Source organism: Colletotrichum gloeosporioides (assembly GCF_011800055.1).
Source record: "Colletotrichum gloeosporioides strain Lc1 chromosome Unknown consensus_48, whole genome shotgun sequence".
In the NCBI taxonomy this organism is placed as follows: Eukaryota; Fungi; Ascomycota; class Sordariomycetes; order Glomerellales; family Glomerellaceae; genus Colletotrichum; species Colletotrichum gloeosporioides.
The window spans coordinates 16,090-41,228 of NW_025544693.1; the positions used below are offsets into that span (position 1 = coordinate 16,090).

A 25,139-nucleotide genomic window follows, 5' to 3' on the forward strand; every position below is an offset into this window, starting at 1 on the left:
CAGATATTCGCATTTGCCGTGGCTTTCAATATTTGCTTTCACGACTCTTTGCAGGTATTTATACCCACCTATTAACGGACCCCTTTCTCTACCAAGAAGCCCCCTTCCTAAATCCACTCTTTCCTTGCGCCGCACTTGTTAGTATAAAACTGTAGATAGAGAAACTTCTCGTAACAAGACAGACGACCACAAATGTTTCGGGCTTCATCAACGATGACACGACGGCAGCCTTATCCACAAGGTTCCTTCCGAGTCGAGGTACGAAGTATTTCAAAGCTCTCTCTCGATCACAGCATCTACTCGGGCGTGTCGGACATCTGCTTATTCTTGTATGATACTCTAATAGAGATGGCAACTGGAGAAGGGTAGACAGACAAGATCTCGGCATCGTGTTCCTATTCAGAGGCTTTCGAGATGTCGTCCAACTCCTCTTAATCCCGCGAGTAGAGGAGAAAGAAATCAGCCGCAACTCGGCCTCATTTGCCCGTGGAGGGGATCACACCCTATTTGACCGTGAGGTAATTTAAATAGTGTCCAGATATGCGATTCGGCAACTAGACTTGACGACACAGTTCCCTACTGCAAGTATCAAAACGTCCGGGTATATATTGTCGCGCCCGGGTCTTGGTTGCTTTCTCCGAGACACCAATGAGTGATAGAGTGGATTTCCAATACCCGATACCTGTGCATCAACTCCCACGTTCTCCCTCCAGTGAAGGAGGTTGCAACGCCTTATCTTTCTGCAGACTCGCCGTGACTCCATTCCTGTCGTCCACGTCTTCCTTCGTCCTGCAAGTATACCTAAGGTGAAACCTCCAGCGAGTCTAAGCTACCTGCGACAAGCACGCAGCTGAATGGACCACTGAAACTGTGAATTGCCACAGGTGCAGCCTAAACTTCTTCCATCACAGCAGCCAAGTCAGAAAAGAAATCGATTGGCTTTCCCTGTGAGGTCTCTAAAATAACTGCTTCTTAAATATCGAAATACTTGAGAAGAACGCCCGGCTGTGGTAGACGACGACACAACAGGGTTGGAAATATTAATATAAAAAGCCGCGCGTCTTTGACGCCTCTTGAATCCTTGGACAATGTGGTTTTTATAGTCCTTTGCGTACTTTCATCGCATGTAATGACCTTCCTTGTAAATAGTCATTCTAGCGAACAACTCCTCCTCAGCGCGGAAGACATGGGTCCCGTGTTCTGCTGCGATCATCCTCCCTCACTCTTGTCTGATGCTTATTCATACAATTGCACGTATACGCGACGCCACTCTTCTATTAGATCAATGCTCATCATACAAACATCGACATCTGACACGAGCATTCACAAAAGCCTTAGTATCGTGACCGAGTATCAGCAACCAGGCGACCACATTGCCGGGCTGCTCCATACGTTTCCACATCTTTCAGGATACGTTATCTATATACCGTCCAGCTGGCTTCTCGCCGTTGGAGAAACCAGATTTTGAACAATCCGTGGTGTCTCACCTATGCTCTATAAAAATAAACCATGCTACCTTGCACTTTGAGGTCGTGGCAATCGACCGCTTTGCATTGGTTGACCGCACTTTGGTATGAGATCACATTTTCTCTTAACTCAGCAGATTCTGTATCCGAGCCGGCCGCGTCCGCCGCTCGAAAACGTGTCAGACAGGCCTGGTTAACCTCATCATCTCCTAGGCGATGAATGGGTCTGAATAAACGGAAAGTGAGGAGACTGCTGGGCACCAACGATAGGAGACGAGTATGAGAGGAACAAGTCCATCATGCTCAAGCTGGTTATGGTAGGTGTAGATAGAGTGCAGGAAATGGTCAGCGTGTCGTGTGAAAGGCAGTATCTCACAACCAGTTTAATAACCACAATTGTCTTGGTTAGATCTCGTCGAGACTCACGGAACGCTCCTCTAAATACTGCGGCTCGACGAGTGAAGTCTCGACATCTTACCCAGCAGCGTATACAGCGCCCATGTGGCATCTTCTATGAATCCCATTTCGCCAGAAACATGAGACTTGAAGTCATACAAACGAAGGACAGAAATGAAATCTCTTTCCATGTCTATGTTTCTCGCGTCCTATAGGAGCGTCTAACGTAGGCTATGATGCGAAAGAGGTACTGCCATACTACGCCGTAACCTCTCGCACCACGTCCTCGATGCTGTCCTTCATTGCCGCCGTTTGGCTTTGATACGCTGCAGCTTATTCAGGTTTCTTCTCTTGGGGTCGAAGTTGACCTTCCGTGGCTTGTCAATGGCGTGTATTTGTCTGTGGCAAGATGTAATGGACCCCACCCTGAGCATCTCGGGGCTTTCAACGCATTGATTAATGAAGCCGTCTCAGATTCTCCGCTTCCTCGCGAATCCACGGGTCTCAAATATCCTGGCCAGATCTTTTCGTTCTGAGGTTCATTTTTATAGATCCTACCGAGAAACGTACCCTTTTATCAGGTGCGCGTCTTCTCGCGAATTTGATGAACATCTCGCTTCTAATCATGTCTGATATAAAAGATGACTATGTTCCTCACTTCAGCATATGAGGGCAGAAAATGAGCTGCCTGCGGTGGTTTGTTTGTATTTGCTGACCGCACTATGGTGTCCACACGAAAGACAGGCAGGTCATCGGGAGAATTCTCACCCCAACGAAGGCCTCTGAATCGATCCGCGTGAGCTCACAACACTCCTGAAGTAATCGTCGCGGAATAATCGTCAAGGAGAGGGACGGACCAGTGAGTCTCAAGTCTCGAGCGAGTCAGCCGCGGGTCGCTACAAGAGGAGACATCAAATCTTCACCAGCATACCGAGGTTGTCCTACGCTCTCTTAACGCACAGCCAGCACGTCTTCAGCGTGCTTCGGGCTGGCTCTGGAATTTGCCAATTCTTCAATCCCTTCTTAAATACTGATTGCAAGCTTTGCGCCCGTTCGGTCTTCACTTGCGATGCTGCTACATGTAAAGAGTCTCGCTAACCAGGCAGATACTTCTAGCTATCTGTGTGGGTAGTCGGCATGGACGACGATAGGGACGACAACGACGACGACGACGACAACGATACATAGGGGTGGAGAGAGAAATCGGGACAGAGACAGGAACAGTACAGATGACAGGGGCGACATTGATAGTACAGGTTTTCAAATAAAATAGGCATTACGCCTAATAAAGGTATTTATCCGCCCGGATAGAAAAGCTCGTTGTCAAGAGCGACTGTTCATGGCACATTTTGTATTAACGGCCAATTCATCTCCAGAATGGATCATGTCCCCCATCTCCAGATGGTTTCCTACCCTCGACATTCCTAGAGCATTTCGAGAGAGTCCAGCATTTGGTTAGATTCTCTGTCGCTGTTTCTCTTTCGTCAGCGCTTATTGTAGGTAAATACCTAGCAGATCATAAGTTTTCGTGACGATCGATGAGCAAGCTAGGAATCAGGGGAGGCATGGATGAGACGGAAGATATAAGCTGGACGTTTCGAATGAATCCGCGAACCTCACTTCAATCATTGGTCGCCTTCAACTTCTAGAAGTCCCAGATTTCTTTGTCTTAAGTAGCCAAAACAAAGTGAAATCCGTAATGGACTTCCATCGAAAATCTATGCCCGAGCCCATTCTCGTCGAGGCTCTCCTATTGGGTATGCACTGGCGAGGAATCAACCGCGTGAACACCGTCCGCGCTTTCCGGTACATAATGTGATACCAGTACTTCAAAGCTACCGCAACACAATTAAAGGGGATTATTCTCTGGTCACGTTCCGCTGTAAGGGGACTCCCTGATGTTTTGTTGTGCTCATCCTTGGGTAAGATAGTGAATTGGATGCTGAGTAGGCAGTGGGTGACCCCGTCGTCGTCATTATTAATTTTGCCTGAATACCTAGTTGACGAGATGATACGGGCACTCACCGTGAGATTACACAAGAAGCAGCGAGCTTCAGAAGTTCTCGGTCTCTCTTCGCTTTTTTGGTTTGACTATCTCCGTGTGTAGAAACAGCATTAGCCAACAACTCTACAACATTCAAAATTGAATTCCAAACCAGAGCTCAGGATCATATCGATGGCACCAACACAAGTAAATTATAAAACTGACGCAGCAATACCGCTGCTTGCTTCATGGTCTCTGGAGCCCAATGTTAGCCAAGTCGTCTGTGTCTCATTCCTCTCCCGCGCCAGCCAGAGCAGTCGAGCAACGTGGGTCACCTCGGTTGGCATAATCGTAAGAGCAGCAAAGCGAAGGTTCCGTTGAGCTCAGCAGATGAAACACTTCGGCATAATACCATCAGAGAGCGAGAGATGATCTCATGAGACCTTATATATACGTAGGCGACGCATGTTCCATCATCGGCAAGTCGCCCCAAGTTTAGCAAGAGCTTCTTCCACTTCCCTAACTGTAGAAGATGCGCACCATAATCAAGCTGGCCCAAATTATGTGCCTCTGACTAGTATAAATTCAAGCCAGACCATTGATTCTGATAAGAATCAGCAATGTAGTAGCGGTATGAGATTTTCTCTGGGCTTTCAAAGACATTCTAATGTGAATCTGACGCGTAGAAACCATGGTGTACGAGTACGGCGAGCAGGGAGAACGAGTCTCAGGCTTGACATCGACCATCCTTGTCCATCATCCACTGTTGTCTGCATCAGGGCCGTATACTCCTTATTGGTCCCTTTCTCATTGATACACTGTGCCTCATGAAAAGCTCGCCTGAGGGACCAACAAAACCCGTTGGCTGCCCCCCCCCCCCCCCCCCCCCCCCCCCCNCTTTGGCCCCCCCCCCCCCCCCCCACGAGTGACTAGTACATTACCCCCTACATACAACTTCATTTTTGGGTTCTTCAGGAGTCAATTGTTCAAGTTCTAGGTGTCTTATATGACGAGGTGCTCTGAGTACTCTAGGACCTTAAGCTTCGAGACAAGACCTCGCTGGAAGATGCGCTTGGTCGACGCCGAAATGAAAACACATGACTGTTCCTCATCTTGGAATTTCCTTAAGAGAACACAATAGATGTTTTGGTCTAGGTGTCCCTATTATTTTTCCGTGGTGACAGAGGCTACTTCCCAATCCCGAGCCCAAAGTAGAGAATTAGGGGCTACCTGCGAGCAACACGTCCAGCGTCGCCAACTAGAACAACATCCGCCATCATCCTCTGTCAATTTTGTATCTTCATCCGAATACACATCATGCTTTTAGCGTCTGTCTTTGAATGCCGGGGAAACACTCATGTGGATAAGATTCAGGGTACGAACAAGATGCCATCGAGATGTTCTTCTCAGAGTGGAACTCGAAGCTCTGTCCACATCTTTGCCTGACATGCAATGGCACTATGATCAGTCGAAAATATACTTCTGAAGTTGTATGCAGATCAATCTCTTCGCCTCGCTTGAATGAATCATTCGGCCGAGTCCGGAGGTTTCGCTGCCATTGGGCACCACATCATGCATCGTAGGAGAAGACTGAGTAAGGATCAGCTTTACACCGTCTCAGAATATTTAAGGACTAAAACTGTCGTGTTGTTTGTCAAAAGGTAAACAGAATAGTCCATTGGCGCTTGACTGGAGTTCTGCTCGTAGCCTCTAAGTCGTCACACTCAAACATTTCGCACCCAACGTCACATGCAATCAAATCTCAGAAACGACCACCAATGCCACTAATTCAGCCGCCGTTCTTTCTCATCTTCTGTTCTGTTTGATACTTTTACGTATTTGCACAACGTAACTCGCGGGCACCGCCAACTCTTTGCCGGAAACCTCTGGCCCAATCTGATCAGGTCCAGCAGACAGGTTGAGCAGCATCCCGAATTAGCATACTGCAAACGATGATGAAGACGTCCGAATCAATCCCACTCAAAATCACCTGTAAGACGACTTTTCTGTGTTGTATGATGCTTCAGATTCTTACATTGCGTTCTTGCCTGCTCGCTCGTCATATGGAGAACTGTAAGACAACCAAGGGACGTCATTTAAAAGGCAGACTCTGTTGCAGCCTTTGCGTATCGTTGCATGTCAGGCTTTCATACTCCGAAACTTCCTGTCGCCACTCATGCCGTCGAATAAAAACCATTGCCCAAGACGGTGTATTCTTGCTGGATGAATTCCAAGTCTGGATCATTCCTGTTTAATACCCACAATACCTCCCCTGTCCACTGAGCCTCCGGCCAACGACTAGATCGTTCCCCCAACAATGCTTGCTGCCCGCCATCGTTCCGAGCCTGGTCAAGAAATCAGAGCCAAGTACGTCTGACCATGGTATAAAAGCCCGGACTTCATGATCCAGTTCAAGTTCGGCCGCAATCATCTCTGCCCATATCAACTTGTTTAAGATACACCAGACAGGCTACAACATCACTATTCCCCAAGTCACGCACCGCCTACTGCACCATAGCGGCAGAGGCTACCACGCTCTCCGGCGTCCTTCACCATCGTCATCCAGGATCATATCGTCCCCGAATCATCCCGTGACGAAACAAACCTCGCATCGTAGAGAAACTTGTCTGTCACCGGGGTTTCACGCTTGGCTTGTGCTGTGAACGGTCGAGACGTCCTGAGCACACAGCTCTGTCATCAACGGAGCAGATTGCCCTGGTGGAAAGCGACCGTCACGCCTGTTTCTATTTTATACCAGCCAGCTAGCATGCTCAACTCCCCAATCTCTCCTAATACCACAATTCTATCTCTCAGAATAAGAATCCATAGAATGCTCCTGCCGATGATCCGTCTTACCACAAAGCAATCGCGAGGTCTCTTTCAGGTTTTGAACCTGAACACCGCATGAGAATAACGACACCCGGTCGCAGACTCGACTGGTTTCCCATCTCTAACCGTTGTCAAAACCTCAATTCGTCTGCCGCCCTTCAACATCTCCATCAGTCCGGTCGTATCGAGCAGGAATACACGGGCTCAAGAAGTAAACCTTCAATGACACAACTGACTTCAACAGCCTCAGTCGGTACCGAGTCTCTTGGGACACGCTCGCCATCCATCAAAGACAAACCAAGTTTGCATCGTTCAAACGGCCTTGCCGAAATGCACGATATTGTTGTTCGAGAGAAGCATCTTGGACACGACACCGCATTATATACTTCAGCCTTCCCTCCGTGACGGCGTCACATTACAGATGTCAAACCCCAGCTCATAAGGACACCCGGACTATCTCACGAACTACTAGAAAGCATCTCTCCAACTCCTCGTTCTCGAGAAAGCACCCACACGCGGCATACATCTCTCAGCCCAAGTCTGAAATGGTATAAAGCCAGCCACCGAAGACTATTACATCCTCCACACCAACAATTGTGGACTTCCACGTAATGCTTTCTGGCGAGATCTTGTCCTCTCGACTCGCCATTCAATCCAGTCCCCGCCAAACCATCTCTATAAAAACCTTCCGCGACCACCTTCGACTCCTCGTCTCTCGTCACCCTCCCCCAACCTCTCTGGGCGTATCCCCTCTACGTATTCGTCATGCTCTATGCTCTAGCGAAGTATCGTCCATAGGAAACCCCATCCTTGTGCACGTGTTCACCATGCTTACGAGCTAGAGTCCAGAGGCGACGTTGGACCATTATTGCTGGTGGCTCTGGATCGCTATGGAACCATCATTCCTCCTTCAGATCTACCCAATATATACCCCCCCGCTCACCGGGCCATATTTCCTCTCCGTTCGCCTCAATAGCCGAACAAATCTCGAGAGATCTCAGATCACCAGGATCACCTATCATCTCAGCTTGAAGACCTCCAATTAGAGGTATAAATAAGCCTCGCCATCTGTCCCGAAAGATTCATCGACCAAGAAATAAGCAGGATGATCGGTGAATGGGATATCCTTGACATCGCCTGCGAAACAAAGACTCGAAAAGCGCAAGGCAACCCGCCACGGAAACCCATCAAGCCCCCATCGAGATACCCGATTCTCGCAGCTGAAAGTTGTCCCCCGTCGCCGTTTTCCAAGCCCTCTGTCGTCATGTTATTCGAACCGAATCCGCACTCACCGGGCTCGCAACACCACGATGCCTGTCCAATACCCAAAAGCCAGAGTCATCGCTCATACATCCTATGTGCAAGAAATGAGCAAGGCGCCCTATGGACGCACATTCGCCTCTGGGGCTCCTTGATTTACATATCAACCGTACTCCTCCTACTTTTATACCCTCTGCCAAAGCTACGCCAAACCATTCCTATCCTCGTACATCCAAGCAGAGCACCGGCGAGATATAAATGCCCATCGTGCTTCCAAGTCTTACCTTGCCAACGACAAGTGTGGTCATTCTCCTGTCCAGTTTGATCGCCTCGGGTTCCCAGGTATGGTCTACCACAAGCCAACCCCCGTGAGATGCCTTCCGACACTTCCCAAACAAAACTAACCTCATCCACCCTCCCTCAACCCGTCTCCTTTCCCCTCTTCCATCGCCATCTTATCCACCCCCATGCCATCCTCACACGAGCTTTTCCATTTCAGAAACAACCTCAGACTAGCAGATGAAGCCCAAGGCGCTCAACTCACATCCACGATAGCGTCTCCCCGTGAGCTTCCATCTAGCGCACTCATAATTCCGACGCTATGAATTTGGTGCTCCCTCCATCTCATCCTCTCCTCTCTCGCCGTGGCTTATAGCCCATCATGTCCCATCAGCCTTTCATCCCTTCCCCATCTAATGCCCCATCCCCAGACACAGGTATAAAACATCGGTTCTCCTGCACCAAACACTCCACCAAACCAACAATGGCAGTATTAAAAGATGCTTTGGATCCAATGCAGGATACTCTCAGCGACAAGATCACCACCGCATCCGAGCACCATGAACCCCCATCTCCCAATCAAACACATCCCACATCCCAACCGAGCCCGCCGTCCATCATTTTCCCTCTCATCTCTCCACAACATCCCTTCCGAATACCCACGCTAGATCCCCCTCCTCCAAATTTCATCATCCATTCTTCCCATCCCAGGGCGGATGGACCGACTGAAAACTAGCAATTCAACCTTCTTCGACAGCAAATGAGGACCGAGAGACGTGCCATTTTGTTGCCCTAACCCGTCTCCCCTCCCCCGAACCACCTCTTTTATACCCCACCCACCTACCTCTTGGAACCTCTCTTCCTCATCTCATCTCACTTCACCATAAGCACCAAGCAAGCATATTCTCAAAACTTGAATATGACCCTTAAGGCCTCAATTACTTCTCTATCAACCTCTCCTTCCCTTTACTTCTCTTCCTTTCCCTTCCCAACTATGCAATATTTTATGGTATCCTCCCTCTCCACCCCTTCAACAAGCATTGTGAATGAAATTCCAATAATGTGTTCTTTTCCCCTTTTCCTTATGCTTCCTCCGCTTCTCTCGCAATACGGACGTAATCGTTAAAAAATACCCCAGTTTCTTCCTTCTCTCTCCCTTTTTTTGGTGTTGAAAATGCAAAACGATTGTGCCAGACAGAAAGCTCATCCAAGCTTCGTCGTAAAAAACAAGAACCATGCGCGCTGTGAAATGATTCAAGAAAAGCAGAACCCCAGATTATGGTTTTTGGTGGTATAAATACACCCCTCCTCACATGTACAACAGTCAAAGACAGGGCCGTCTAGAAGAACTTGCCCTTCTTCTTCTTGGCCTTCTTCTCCTCCCCGCCGCCGAGGATATCGTCAAACGTCATGCCCGAGTCGTTGCTGTTGCTGTGGTGGTTCGTCGTGTCGACCGACATGTTGCGCAGGTTCGTCGCGGACGGCGAGCGCGGCATCACCATGCTCAGCGGACGCGAGCCGGCGGAGCTGCTGCGCGCGCTGCTGGCAATCCGCGACGTGCGGTCGCCCGGCATGCCCATACCCGAGGGATCGTCGAACCCGACGGGCTCGAGGCCGATAATGATGCTCGAGCGGTGCGCGTTGCGGCTGCCGAGCTGGCGGCCGCCGGGGGACGCGTTGCGCGGGCGGAGGTGCGACTGCGGGGATCCCGGCGGGGGAGGCGTGCCGAGGCTCTGAGGGCTGCCGACGATGCCGTCCGGGCCGGGGAAGACGGGCCGCGGCGGCTCCAGGGGCGACATGCCCGCGTCCTGTGGGGGCGGGGCGGCCGAGCCGCCAAGGCCCTCCCACTCCTTGGCCGCGAGCCAGCAGTGGCTGCGGTGGTGGATGGCCTCCACGCTGAACATGACGCTGTCGGCGGAGAGCTCGACGTAGCCCGTGCCGCCGGACACCTCGTACCACATCTTGCGCACGTGGCGGGCGTCCTCCATCCACGGGGGGTTGCCGACGGGCGGCTCGCAGAGGAAGTACTCGACGCCCTCGTTGAACTTGAGATTGGGCGCGTCGACCGTGAGCATGGGCAGCGACTGGATGACGACGTAGAGGAAGAGCCAGTAGCCGATGCGCTGGTCGGCGAGGTCGGCCGCGTTCTTGCCCTTGCCCTCGTGCTGCTCAAACTCCTTGAACTCGAGCAGGAACGGGATGTTGATGCTGTTGGCGTCCCAGTTGTACGCCTTTTGGAGGATGAGGGTCAGCTCGTGCTCCTTGATCTTGCGGTCGATCTTGGCCTGCTCCTTGGGCGCAAGGGAGTCGTAGTTGGCGTGGATGGACTTCATCGTGGGCATCTTGGGCACATCGAAGGGCACCGGCGGCAGCACGGGAGGCGTGGAGTTGTCGAACTCGAAGAGCATCTTGCGCAGGTTGACAATCATCGGGCTGTCGGTAGACCTGCCGTCGTCGTCCGCGTTGCCGTCAATCACTCTGGTGGTGATGTTGTCGCGGTCCACGAGCAGGTCGTACAGCGCGCACATGTCAGAGTACAGCGCCTTCAGCACCAGGCGGTTGAGGCCGCTCTCGGAGAAGGGGTTCTTCTTGCTGCTGGCCTTGGGGGGCCAGGCGCCGAAGCTGGTCTTGTAGTAGCCCAGGACAAAGGACCTCATCTTGTTGAAGTACTTCTGCCACACCTTGAAGCGAATCGCCTTGAGCTCGGGGTTCGACGTCGAGCTGGCGATGCCCGCAAAGAGTGAGGGGAACTCAAACTGCTCCAGCCTGACATTGACGCTGTGCTGTCTATTGACGAGGTCCAGGTGGGCGCGCTCCAGTCTTTGTCTGGTGTACGCGGACACCTGCTCGAACAAGGGCGAGTGCAATTCCATGATCGCGGTGTACTTGCCCACCGCGTGCGCAAACGCCTCGTTGTACAACTCCATCGATCGCATGCGCTCGCCGAGAATCAGCGACTCGAGCGTCTTCTCGCGGCTGTGTCGCACGTCGGCCAGCGCCAGCTGCTCCATGAAGAAGCCGAAGCTGAGGTCGACGGACTCACCAAAGGATGAGCCGTCCATGTTCGTGAAGCCATACTCTTGCAGGAGCTTGGAAATCTGGCAGAAGGCCGCATATGTCGTGGGATGCGCCTTGGTAGCGACAAGTGGTTGGCCGGTCAAGAAGGCGAACAGATTGCGGACGGCGATAAGACGGTCGAGGTCGGCGCGGAGCTGGGGGCCCGGCGCAAGCTGACCGTTTTGCGTGTACTGAGGGGGCGTAGCCGGCAGATACAACCTTGCATCACCGGGGCTCTCCTGACCTTCCAAAGGCGGCGACACTGGCGGGGAAAACGCGTCATCGACCGAGAGGCTGTCCCGACCGCCAAAACTCCTGCCGCGGGCGCGGCCGGTGGGCGATGACATTTCCGCCTGGATGAGTTCATTGAAGATGACGGAGTTGATGATGGAGAAGCTGGGGACCTTGAACGACGGTTGACCGTTGGCGGATTTAGGTTGGAGGTAAACGTAGACGTTGCCGCTTTCGTTCCACAACTCCGGGACCTGCCATGCAAATTAGCTCCCGTCCGATGTTGCGCAACACGTGCGTGGAAGCTTACCTTTTCTGCGTTCAACAGGAACGAAGTGTTGTAGTCGCCGACCGTGTCCTGCGACAAAACCCAAGCCTGCGAGTTCTGGGACTTTCCGGTGACGTCCTGCGAATTGGACCGCGACCTTCCGCCGCCAGGAAGCCAACTCCTTCTCAGACGACCCCGCCTCTCGTCGCGGGTCGGGCTTCCGCTGCCGGTGGAATCGTTCGCGGCGGAGCCGCCAGTGTTTGTCCTGGCGCCGGGCGGTTGCGCAGAGGTGCTTCGTCCCCTCGAATCAGGACCCGGGGACGTTGATCGCAGACCCAAGAAGGCCATGGAGCCTCTCCGACCCTGGTGGAAGGAGCTGCTCCTCTTGCGCGGCTCGTTGTTCTCTTTCCTGAGCTTTCCGGGCGACGCCACTTCGGGCCCTGAGACGGCTCTCGGGGACGGCAGGTGGGTGTTGTCTGCCGGGATCGGGGGAGGTGTCGGGAGGTTCTTCTCCTTGCGCAGCTTCGCCGGGACCGGCGGGGGCGCCTGCTGGGGCGGCAAGGGGGCGGCCATTGTGTTTGGTGTTGTGGGTGTGGGAGGTTCGGGGGGAGAAATCAGAGGCTGCTCGACCTGGGCGGAGGAGATGGCTTCAGAGTCTAGCGGTGCGGGGATTCTTGAAGGAACAGGAGGCGGTGCATCAGTTGGGGCAGCCGGCGCCTGTGGGTCGAGGGATTCAGCGGCCGGAGGAGCGATCCCAAGGCCCAACCCGGAGCTCGTCACTGGCCGGACGGTGGGGTTTTCACTCGTGTGGTATGAGGGCGCGCTGTCGGAGGGCGAGGTCGGTGAGTCGTCGGGCAGCGGTTTGCGGTGAATCGGGACCTGCTGCTGCAGCTGAGGCGGCGGCGGGGGAGGATGCGCGGGTTGATCTGTTGGTTGGACAATGAGCGAGGGGAACAGAGCAGACAAGCGGTTGCCCCAAGATCGGGACTTTCTGTTGTTGGGAGGCCTTGTCGGCGCGAGCACTGGCTCGGCTGGCTTCTCCCTCTCTTCAACAACCAGGTGGTCTCGGCCGTTCCGCGTGGTAGGTCGTGTTTGTGACTTGAGGTCGGTTTCGGTGCGGGATCGCTTCGGGGAAACGGGAGGCTGCGGGCGAGAATAGTTGTCGCTGGTGTTGTAGGGGTATTGAACGGCCTCTCCGTATACTTGCTGGTCGTGTACGGGTTCGGAGACGCTGTGGTGTCTGTGGGCGCGGGAGGACTGGGGAGGGACGGGTTCGGAGAGATTGGTTTGAGAAGAAGAGAAGGAGAAGTGGCCAAAGGATTTAATGGTGGCACGAGAAACCGACAACTTACTCGACGTCATGCTGGGCAACATGAACTGCGTCTTTCAGTCTTGCTTAGTCTAGTTTCCGGCTGAACCTGGCTTGTGTGACACCTGCTGCGGCAAAGAAAGAGGCGTGGGTATCGAAATGGTTGGATGTGGTTGAGGCTGGACCGAGGCGATGTTAGAGAGCTCCGAAGCTGGTGTGGTCTCTCTCGGCACCCAACGACTTTTTTTTCTCTCTTTCTTTGCAGCTTTCGACAGACAGGTACAAACAGTTTTGGTCCAGACCAGAAGTAGGCAAAAGCAGACTTTCGGGTGGCAGGAGGGCGGACGGGGCGGACGGGTATTATGAATTCAAACAAAGGGACCACGGACGTGGAGGACGCCAGGGCCAGGAAACGAGTCGGCGAGTGCGGGACTGAGACCACGACCGGGACTAGCTGGTGTGAGTGTGTGGGAATGGATCTGATGGCGTGCACAATACCCTTGGACCAAGGTTTTGGGTTGTTTGTGTGTATACTGTACCTAGTATTCGTGTGTACGCGGTAGGAAGTAAGGTATTGTCGAGCACAGGCACAACCTAGACCATGAACATGCTCGGATCTAGTGTGAGAGGTAAGACACGACACAAGACGCTGGATCCCTGGTCGGGTGGACGTGGACGGGGACGGGACTCGGGAGAGATGAGATGGCGAGAGAGGGGGGCGTGTGAGTTGAGCAAGGTGAGGTGAGGCTGGATGGAGGCTTCCGGGAGTCGAGGAACGGGACGAAGAGAGGAGAGCCTACCTGGGAGAGGAGAGGAGGGGCTCGGCTGCGGGTTGTGCTGTGCTGTGCTGTGCTTTGCTCTGCTTCCGCGGTGCTGATGAGCTGAGCTGAGGGAAGAAGCTGCGTAACCTCAAGCGGGCTTGGGGATTTCGGTGGATGGAATGGAGCCCGTTACGTGTTGTGTGGACTGTCTGTACTGCGTGCTGTTTGCTCGCTGTAAGGGACGTGGAAGGGGAACGGGTTCGACGATTCGTTACGGATTGCTGGTACGTAAGTCGCGAGGCGGCGCCCAGGTTCAGGTACAGGAGCGTGGGCAATGGCACGACAAGGTGAGGTGAGGTGAGGAGGCGTTGCTTTGCCTTGCCGTGCCTCCTCAGGTGGTCACCGATGAGCTGGTGCTGGGCCGGTGGTGAGAAAACTGCCAACGACGTGGACCAGGGCGGGTACGTACCTTGCCCATCGTCAGCCAAGGGGACTGGACGGAGGGAGGGGGCCAGGTACATTGATCATGGCGGAGGGATGGGCGAGGATGCATGTTCCAGCAGGGACAGCCCTTGGAGCAATGTCGATGCTTCCCTCTCTGCATTCATCCTTTTTTTTTTTTTTTTTTCCTCCTTCCTGCCGTTTTCTCCAATGGATGGATGCACTCCGCAATGTAAAAGCGGGTTCACACGGTGAATCGGCGCAGCTCTTGCAGTTCTGCGTCCCTCCGGATACTGTACGCGCCCCACTTCGTCTGTCCGTTTGCGGTACGTACCCCCCTCTCCTCGGACGGTCCAGCCTTAGCGTGGCATTTTTAGGGGGGAAAAAAGATTCGCTGGAGGGATGACGTTTTGCGTGCACTTGCTGCTGCAGCTTGAGAGGGACCCCACACGACGGCGTCCCTTCTCTTCAGTGCCGCGCCCAGGACTCTCTGCAGTCCCCAGGACTTTTTTACGGATGCTATTCCGCAGGCAACAACACCTCAGACTGTGAGGCGTACAGAGTGGCGCAGGAACGGTCGATGGGGGTGAACCGACACAGGACGTTTTTGCTGGAGGACATGGCCGATTTGGATCGGCAGTCGGAGGACGTGGACGTTTGAGGCTTGACCAGCGTCAAATCTTACTTTGCGGTGCGACTTACGAGAGCAGAGAGAGACACTCGAAAGATGCTGCTCTAGGGGCACTGGGAATAATCCATCCTGCATGGGGGCAGCCGACAAGCCGTTAGAGGAGGGCGTTAGCCTTAGCTTTAGCATCCAAGGAGCCTGGGTGCACCGGCGATCGGCCAAGATCAGTAACCTCCCTCAGATCCATTACGAGCCCTTTCATCACGGGTCGCGAAGTGAGCAACTCCGCTAATCATTGGATCTCCCTCGTGTACGGCGGTAGGTACGCGAAAGAAAAAGACGCCAACCCCTCAATGGCAAAAAATGGTCACCCTCTCACTCTCCCTCCCAAAAAGTCTTCAGGTGAGGCATGTGGATGCTTCACTGTGTACCACCACCAGGGTGTTCAAGTCATGTGCCCGCTGCTGTTGTCTGCGCGAGAGAGAGAAAGAGGACAAAAGGGCAGGGTGTTATTCGTGTGCATCATGAAGCGGGAACGAAACTCGCGCGCGACCGGGGTTTGGTCCAGAACACTAGGCTTCTTCTCGCGGACTCGTGCGAGCTTCCAGACTTTTTTTCAGAATTCAGCGAGTGCAACGCTGGGTTACAGCAGCAGCAGCAGCACAAGTCCCGACCCCGAGAAACCGGGTCCACGGGGTCCTGCCGCTGTCCACGCGGTACGAAGACCTTGGGTCGTATCGTCGTCGTGCTATGCCGGCAGTCCGCAGGCTAGACCCCCCTCGTGCTTTGCGTCACGGCCGTGGCGGCGGCAGCAGCAGAGTCTATTTTCTCGTCCTTCAACAAACTCAACATTGATTGCTATTGCCCGGCAACTTCTTAGCAACCAATGAATCCCAAACTCCTCTGCTGTCACCCAGTATAGCTTTGCTTTTTCTTTTTTTAATCGGCTCAGTTGCCATTGGCAATGGGACATTGTAGGTGAAACCTTGCATCACCTAAATGCAGCGTTATGCTCAGGTACCTCTAAATGTCCCCTGCCTTGTCTACCGTTAGCTCATCCGACCCAAGCCGTTGGCGCCTGCCTGAATCACTCCCATCAAATGAGGGAAAGAAATATAATAAAACAAGTTGCATGGGGCAGAGAAACAAGACTCAGCCCAACGAGCGCAGAAACCCCGTGCAACACTTGATTGGCCGTCAGACCATCGCAACGACTTCACTCAAGGAAAGACATGCCTTGTTGCACCCAAATTACCCCATCCGGGGCGGCTGAGGTCGTTCCTTCTCCCTCTGAATCACGGCAGCCTTACCTAAGCCCTCTCTGCTATACCCCAGGCAGGCTTCATTTCAATCATGGAAGTAGGTATCAATTCAGCCGAGGCAAAGGGCAAGGCGAACAGGCCCCAGCAGCTGAACAGAACAACAACCTAGCTCAGCTGATCGTGGCTTCAATCTGACTGAGACTCACTCTCTGACTTTCTCTTTCAACTCTGACATGCATTTCACATTTATCGCATACGCAAAGAGCGTCCAGCCTGACCTTTGCTAACCGGCTGTCGTTTGGCTTCCAATTGACTTTCAGTCCAATGTTTCCTCTGCCTGCCTCCCGCTCATGCAGCCAGCATCCTTCCCAGTTCAGCCAAAAAAAGACCGCATAACAAGAAACATCCGACGACGGGAAACCAGACCCAGGAACCTGTTCGCGCCCAGAAAAAAAGAGCCCGAAACTTCCTTCCCGCTTCGTCCAATATGCGCACATGCAATCCACGGCTTCCGCACATCCCATCCGTTCAAACACCCGTTCAAAGTCATCTTGCGTAGATCCCAGAAAAAGAAAGCGAGGAAGGAGGGGGTGAGCATGTCGGCAGAATCGGACGCAGTGACGTGATCATCCCCCAGCAACCAAACCAAACCAACCCATCACTGCTTTCTTCTTCCCGCACATCGACACAACATTCAGAGCACTTTTTACGTGATCCCAGCACACATCATTGGCGACAAAAGTCTGATCACCAGCAACAACTTCACCAGCGCGGCCGAGATCCCCCCGTTTCCCTGTTTCCCCGTCTCCCGGACGGTTTCCCGGCCATCGTCCATCGATCTCGGCCTTACTTTTCGCCAAAAGAAATCCTCTTCCTTGGTTTTTCCTCGGCCTCCAAACAACGAACCGCCTGCTCTGCTTTAGTCTCCCCGACGCTGTTACCTACCTGCTCGGCCTTCCAAAAACATAGACGGCGTCCCTCAACCACCCGCGCCGAATCCGAGGTTTGACAATGTGCAAGCCGGTCTCGGCCTTCCATTTCCCATTTCCACCAAGCGCCATCCCAAACTCCCGGGCCCCCGAATACGTGTGTGTGTATGCAGCTCTTGCAGGGGCGAATTGTTGATTATCTTTTTTACGGCCTGCAAGACGACGGCGATTTGGTGCAACAAAGGAAAAAAACCGTATACGCAACGCCCCCCAGTCAACCAAACTTGCACCACTTACCACAACCGGACACAAGGTTTCTGCGTTTAATTCTCTGCTTCTCTTCTTTTGTCCAACGCCCCAAAAACGACTCATCGCATCGTTCCGAAAAGAATACCTACCTAGAGGACCAAACAAAAAGATGTGTATAAAAATAGCCACCCACCTCGCGGCGCCTCCCTTTCCCCAGTCGCGCGCCCCGTCCCACACATCCCATGTCACACAAACCCGCTTTCGGTTCCCATCCTCCTCCCACTTGCCCGTCGTCCGCCGTTTATTACCACCAACGGGCAGGCAATATCTTGACAACGCAGAAGGACACCACTAAAAACCACATCAAGGTGCACAGCCACCCACCACCACCCCTCCAGCAGGACAAAATCGCCTTCCGGCAGCACGCAGCCCGTTCAGATGTCGCCATTCACCAACGTGCGCGTTCGAACCGGTTCACTGGATGCCGCCGCTGACTACGCAGCACGCTTAGCCTCCAACACCGTCCTTCCTCGCCCGTCGTCGGGTCCTTCTAGCGTCGATGCCAACGGCCTTGGCTGTCCCTCTCTCTCGCCTCCGCCCCCTCTCCCGTCCTTCCGCGCTGACCTCATCAAAAACCCGGCCCCAAAGATGCCGTCTCACGCCGCTCATCCGTCCAAGTCCAACTACCACAACCTGACCAACCCCGACTGCATCGTCGTAGAATCAGAAATACACGAACGAGTATATCCCTCATCAATCGTAAAATGAGGCTCTCGGAGCCCTCCCGCATCTTGTGCCTGCCCGCCCCCCTTCGTCGCCCAGCGCCGCATTTAATTCTGGAATTGATACCCACAGCCCACCCTTCCCTCCCCAGAAAACACGACCCTTTTCCATCCATCGGCCAGGGTGCGTGGGCCGGCCACCACCCCTTTCTGAGATTTTCTTGCTCAAAAGGCAAAAAGAAGAGTCAAGACAGGGTTCCGTAGGGGACCGTCGCGCTGCGCGTGGAGCCCCCCTTTGCAGTGCACAACATCCCGAAGACCTGACATTCGCATTCCGCACGCGCAGCATCAAACAACAATGAAAAAGTCCAATCTTAGATCAGCCTAGAACCCCCGTACAGTGTCCCCCACCAAAAACAAGAATCTCACTCCACCCGGAGCCCAAAACGGCCCCCGCCCGGAGCTCGGTACGGACCACCTCCAAAACGGGACACTCACAACAACAAAATGTCACCCTGGCTGACGACGTTTGCTTGCGTCGTCGTCCGCAGGGCTGAGCCGATCAACGGGGTTTCCTCCCACCATCGCATCTCTATCCCACGATGCTTCGTAGACTGGCTGGTGAGAGAGTTCGTGTTGTTCCTGTATCGCGCGATTCTGGCATATTCCTGAGCAAAAGTGACGGCGTGGTATAGATCCAGACGACCCATGAGTAAACGCCGCTAGTCCAACACCCCTCGGGGCCGAGCTTCCTCTTCTCGGACACCGCCTGTTTTCCCTGCGCTAGAACAACTGCTTTACCTGTTGCTATGCTCTGCCTTACCGTCGTCGCTGCTATCGTTGCTGTTATCGTTATTGCTGTCGTTACTGTTCCCGTAGTCCATCGTCGTCCATCATCATCCTCATCGAAGTCACCAAATACACAATAAACATAGTTACCTAGACACAGGAAGATTGGGCGTCCCTCTTCTCGGGCTTGAGGGGGAGCCTTCTCCGACGGGACCACCTCCGGAGAGCCGCGTAAGATCAAGCTCAGCCCGCATGGCTGGGGCCGGCTGTCGCTACCGTTACCGTCGATGTGGACCTCATCGGGTCCTCTGCTGATGTTTCTGCCCCGTGGCTTGGCGCGGTCGAGGGCCCATTCGTCTAAGTCGACCTTGGGTGTTGTTTTCTTTTAAGCATGTCGCGATGGTACGGGGTTCGGATAGCATGGATTGCGTGGAAGCTTAGGTGAAGCCCTGTCGAGGGCGCGTATGCTTACTGCCGGGAGACTCCCCGTTGCCTGACGAGACCGTCGACTGCCACAAAGCGAGATATGACCCAGACGTGATTCGGGGACCAGGACAGCGGGGGAAATGATGGGCGTCCCCTGGCTAAGATTTCCGATCGTCGGTGGCAGTTGACATCACAAACTTTGAATCACCAGGGCAAGCTTGCATGACACGCTGTTGTATTCACTGTCTGACAAGTCCTGATCTAGAGATAATCCGTACTTCCATGTTACACCACGACGACCAACCTTCGCAATGGCCCCTTGGCCATGCCTGGGAGACCACTTGCTCTGCGCCAAAGGGTTAGCTCAGAGTGTTGATGTCAAGGTTCCCGTATTGTACTCACCAGGAAATTGGTTTCATGTCGCATCCTCGCTGATGGGGCAGCCCATATCAGAGGCTGGGAGCATTAAGAGCAACCATCCGTTTCTGCGTGTGTTCCCAACAACGCATCCGAAAGCACTCCGCGTGCTCTCGACATTCGACGATAGGCTAACAACTTTGTTGTGACCGCAGACATCTTCGCTGGTGGTAGAGGTTGCCGTTGCGGTCGTATCGCTAGACCTCGGACTCATTGACAGGAGGCGCCGTCACTTTCAGGATTGATGGAGGATTGGGGTTCAAGACGTATGAGCCATGCAGCCATACGCCTGTAATCCTTTCGTCATCCATGTCTGGGTTGCCTTCCGTGGACCAATACCAGTGACCGTCGAACTTATTGTACAAATCTTCGATGTTCTCGCTCTTCTTCTGGCACACCCGTACCAAAGCAATCTTCAGGTCTTCGATCGTCGGATGTTTCGGGTCGTCACACTGTGGGTAGTATTTTCTGACGACTATGCGACGCAGATTATCGTTTGCCTCGATGCAATTCATTCGAAACCTCACACCGCCGTCTTCGAACTTCTGTAGGAAGTTCGCCGGCGACGTTATTCTCGCCCGGACGCTCCAACAGTGACAATCAAGCCAAAACTTGATGTTCCATGGGATATCTATGTTGTACCACTTGGAATTCGGGGCTCTTGATACAGCCGTTGCAGATGTCGCAGGCGATGGAGGCCTATCAGGCTCGACAGGCTCAATAGGCTTGACAGGCTCAACAGGCCTGGCAGGCTCAACAGGCGTGACAGGCGTAACTGGTGTTGCAGCCGTTGTAGATGTTCCAGCCGTTGTAGATGTTGCAGTCGTTGCAGTAGTAGGTTGATTGTGGTCTTGATTGCTTGTCGCAGCCACGTCTTGATTGCTTGTCGTAGCCGCATCTTGCTTGCTTGCCGCAGCTGCGTCTTGCTTGCTTGCCGCAACCGTGTCTTGATTGTCTGCCATGACTGATGTGGGATGGGTGGTAAATGTAGTAATCCAGAAGAGAAGAGTTGATGATGTGGTGTGGTTGTGTCTGGTTGAATGCTGATAGAAGCTGGCGGTGCTGAGAATGGTGATGATGTTGGGACGAGGTTCCAGGAGACGGACGTCGTCAGGTCCGCGTTATTTATGGTCGTTCCCTCACTGCTATTTCCTGGTGTCGTGCCTTCTGTCATCCCTCGTTGTTGCTTCCTGTTGATGTTCTTCCCGCCTTCCCGTATCAGCAGGCACTTCGTGTTGTTGCGCTTGGCGTCTGGTTTATCCATGCTCACTCCTTCCCGCTACTCTTTTGACTGCTTCCATCCGCCGTCGCTCTCGGTTGTCTTGAGCCTCACTCCTTCCATGACAAAGTTTTGAGGCCTCCGCTGTTTCTGTACTTGTTGCCCTGCTTCCTCGACATTGCCTTCTCGTAATTCCTGCCTGTCTGCCATCGCTCTTCCTACTTAGCTCGTACCTTGTAGTTCTGGCGGAAACTGTGACTTGCATGACATGGAGACAATGTTAAGTGCGGAAACTATCATCTGCCAGGCCTTCCTCCCATGCGCCTAACCATACAATGCCATCCTCTTACCCGAGCCAGCAGACTCCAAGGTCTCGACAATCATCCACTCGATGCCTCGGTCTTTCCAAAAGCGCTTTGCTCGCCAGGCAGTGTGATTCAGCTATCCGGACAGTGTCCCCTGTACCTCTAGTAGCGTATTTGACGCTTCTAAAAGAATGATAGTAGAAGAGAAAATGACATAGCGATAGTAATAACGACGACGATAGACGTTGAAAGTAGACGACGACGATAGCAACGACAGCAATAACAGCGACGACGATAGTAGACTATAATAGTACAGGCGATTAGAGGCGATATACAGATTACACGCGTACGGTGGACACTGCCCGACTAGCAAAACCAACATCACGGCATCTCGATCTTGTACTCCAACGCATCCCGTCCGACGACCGCCGGATCCTCCACGGCCTTGACCCACGAGATGGACTTCTCATCGTACACAACCTCGTAGCTGAACACGTGATCCCCCTCGCTCTTCTCCCCAACACGGTTCCGAAGAGTCTCCTTCGCCCGCTGGACGCCCTCCAGCATCGTGACATACGTGCACGTATCCCAAAGCCCGTCCCGGCGAGGGAACCTGCGCAGCAGCCTCATCGCGTCTGCCTTCACGTTGTCGTCGGCGCAAAGGATGGCAGCCGCGCCGAGGGGCCACGTGGGACTGATGCTGTTCATCGTGAATACCTCGCCCATCTTCGCGTGCCGCTGTTGAATTGTGAGAAACTTCTCGCTGAGCATGACGACCTCCCTGAATGCGGGCGTCAACGATACGAGTGCTTCCCAGTCCGTGTAATTTGCTGTTTTTGTTGGTACGGACAGATACGTAGAATGTATCCTCAGACCGAGGGCCTTCAGCCGCTCCCGATCTTCTTCGTCTTTGGCATGCTTTCCCGTCGCCTCCACCAGGGGCAAGAACCTCGCTCGCCAACGCTCAATGAACTTCATGTGCTCCTTGACCTTCTCAGCAGATATCGGCAAGCTCTGTGTCGAGGGATACGCTGCCGGCGACTTGTTCCCCGTCCCTTCGACCCTAAATCCAATCAATAGTGGTGCGTGGTGTACGACATGGTGCTGCGTAATCTCCCACCAGCGATGTGCCTCGTCGAGGGTATCAAACACCTCCGGCATCTCGTCCACAGCATACCGCTTCATCCTCCCTCGACAACACCATGGCACATGTGCTTCAGTCTCCTCGGGATGGTCTCCGCCATGACTCCACGACTGCATCGTAAGGCGCTGAAAGTTCGCAACTATCGCCTCAAGCAGCGGCGTCCTCTTCCGCCCGACCCGCCTCTCATACTGATCAAGAATGTGACATCCGTGATTTAAGTGAATCAGCGCCGCCTTCCTGTCCCCTTGCAACGCCTCAAACATGAAGAACAGAAGACACGTCATGAGCACCTTCGGGAACGACTCTTCCGTCGTCGTCGACGCCGCGGTGTGCTGCAACGCGCGGTTATAGTACCTCAGCGCATCAGGATAATACGGCCCCTTGCCCTTAAGCCGCTGCTCTCTCGTGAAACTCCCCAACGACGCAGCGCCAATCGCAAACGCCGCGTTCCTTACGCCGGCGTCGGACCGCGCAAGCTGCGGTATCGTCTCGGTGATCAGCTCCGACGGGAACACCAGCGTGTCGCCCGCGAACCACAGCCAGTGGTCAAAGTGGTCCCTCTGCAGCTGGCTGGTGAACACGAGGCCCTCGTAGCTCGGCTCGACCACCCGCGGCGAGATGGCCACCACGCTGCCTCTCGGAGACCGCGCCGCCTGCTTCGGGGGTGTCTTCGGTGCCCGCGGCTCCGTGATATAGCCCTCACATGGGACCTTGCGCTTGATGCAGTTGTGGCATGTCGGCTTCGCTTCGTCACATTTTACCCTGCGGCGTCTGCCAAAAACGTCAACATTGACAAGAACATGTCTCAGTGTGAAGCATGACTACATACTTGCAAGTAACACACCCAGTCCGCACCTTGGGCTTGCTCGCCCGGGTGCTGGGCCCGTCCTTGCGCGGCCAGTCCTCGAGCGCGAAGGTGAGCACTTCCGGGCCCGGACGGATCGTCATAGGGCTGATTGGTCTGATCGTAGGGCTGAGAATCTGGTGTGAGAATAGGCTTGCAAGCCGGCGGTGTCCCAGTGACCCGGTTGCGGTTTCGTCTCGTTGGTTGTGAGACGGGGGTGGGCAAACCAGAGTTCATCGATGGATCTCTCGTATGTTTCCTGAAGAGGAAGTGCGGGAGACAACGGTCCCTTATCTAACCCACATGCAACCAGAGGAAAAACTGACAGATCAAATAATCTGGCAATGAGAATGAGATGAACTCGCAGCGGCTGTTGTGATGAATTTCTCCGTCAATTTGCTGTTGCCTAAACTTCCCCCCTCACATCAACGTTTCCGCGTAACATCAAACGGGCAGAGAAAGCGTCATCTGGGCAGAATTAAACCCCATGTTCCAGATATAAACTTTGTCTACGATAAGGAAAAGAAGAAGGCCGTTGGGAAAGGGCAGCTGGGGAAAGGCTATTCGTAGGATTCGCAGTGCAATTAGAGTGTCTGACGGGAAGACGGGCACTGCCCCTCTTAGCAGCTATGCCAAGTGAAGGGAGACCGGACATGGGTACGCGGGGAACTCGATCTCTGACTGGTGCGAAAGTCTAATGCAACATGGCAAAGAGCGCACCCAGAACCGGCCAAGCCAGGCAGCAGCAAAGTCTATGACGACTCCATGAGATGGTAATCATCACCTAAGGCACGATCACTGGAGAATTGGGCATAATTTTCGAATTTGACGACGATATTGGGGGCTGCGTGGGTGTAAGCGAGCGTGGGATTTGGGACGCTAAAGATGCAACGGTGATGCGTTGGAACGGTCAGGATGGATCGCTGTCCTGTGGGAATGAGATGGTTGGATTGAGCTCCTAAGCGAGAACGAGGAGCATTCCCCGGAGATTGTCGGCGTAAGAACGGCGTCCGGTCCGGGCCGACCCCATTTCGACCGAACCACGATCGGCACCCTTCGGCGTTGCGGGTCTGGCCCTACTTGCAGTTGTCGGGAGTTTTCAGCAAACAAAGTCTTCTGCGCATCTCTTGCGATAGTAAATCGATGCTCAGATTCTCTGCTCTTTCCCGCCTCGATGCAGTACGACTTCTTTCTTCTGCATGCGGCCGGTCTGATGCCCGCGCACTGACTCCACGTCCATCTCACGCCCTGAGCCTCGTAACGGCATTCGCCGGACGGACAGCCGGAATGGGACAAACGGCGGCGGCAGGGCGTATCGGAACCTTGGTCGAGATGCCACCATGGGTGTCGACCCCATGGAATGCACCATTTGTGTCAACTCGTGTCCCAGTAGCAGAAGGAATCGAGTAAAAATGCTGACGGCTTTTGACAATATGCAAAGGACAAAGAAGGATGCTGAGTAGATGCTCTTCGTGACTTGATTCGTCGGCAAAATGATCAAGACGCCAATGATGATCATGATCTCGCCGAGAAGGAGCAATGGCAGGAACACCACGCCGGGGACCACCTCCCAAGCAGTGTCAAGATAGACCGAAAGGTCTTCCGCCTGGCGAAAGAGGCTTCTGTAGATGCCGTGGGGACCCTGCGCAAGTTGAGTGGTGGCACTCGAAAATATGCACGGGGACAGAGACACTAACCATGGCAATTTGGCAGGCGTTTCTCTGGCTTTTTAATTGTTCAAGGCTAGTCGTCGACTCGAAGATTATCAGTCGCAAGTTGCCCGCAAGTTGAATGATGAACGTCCAGCTTTCTCAGATTCAAGTTCCATCATGGCCGGACTTATCTAGCCAAGTCCCCATTTCCATATCAGTGCCTAGCTAGCACCGCACATGTCATCTCACCAGGTGAGAAGAGAAGATGCCTT

General features: G+C 53.7%; 3 protein-coding genes across 3 annotated transcripts; all 3 read right to left on the bottom strand.

Moving 5' to 3' along the window:
- Window positions 1–9,554: 9,554 nt before the first annotated feature.
- On the bottom strand, window positions 9,555–13,132 carry GCG54_00004038 (uncharacterized protein; the record flags this gene model as incomplete). The annotated part of the gene is made up of 2 exons (XM_045404093.1): window positions 9,555–11,756; window positions 11,813–13,132. 2 exons carry the CDS (start codon window positions 13,130–13,132, stop codon window positions 9,555–9,557), a joined length of 3,522 nt encoding a protein of 1,173 aa, XP_045263928.1.
- Window positions 13,133–19,900: 6,768 nt separating this feature from the next.
- Window positions 19,901–20,665, bottom strand: GCG54_00004039 (uncharacterized protein; the record flags this gene model as incomplete). Its single annotated transcript, XM_045404094.1, has 1 exon — window positions 19,901–20,665. One exon carries the CDS (start codon window positions 20,663–20,665, stop codon window positions 19,901–19,903), a length of 765 nt encoding a protein of 254 aa, XP_045263929.1.
- Window positions 20,666–21,608: 943 nt separating this feature from the next.
- Window positions 21,609–24,915, bottom strand: GCG54_00004040 (putative transcriptional regulatory protein C15D4.02; the record flags this gene model as incomplete). The annotated part of the gene is made up of 4 exons (XM_045404095.1): window positions 21,609–23,142; window positions 23,201–23,352; window positions 24,582–24,857; window positions 24,913–24,915. 4 exons carry the CDS (start codon window positions 24,913–24,915, stop codon window positions 21,609–21,611), a joined length of 1,965 nt encoding a protein of 654 aa, XP_045263930.1.
- Between the last annotated feature and the right edge of the window lie 224 nt (window positions 24,916–25,139).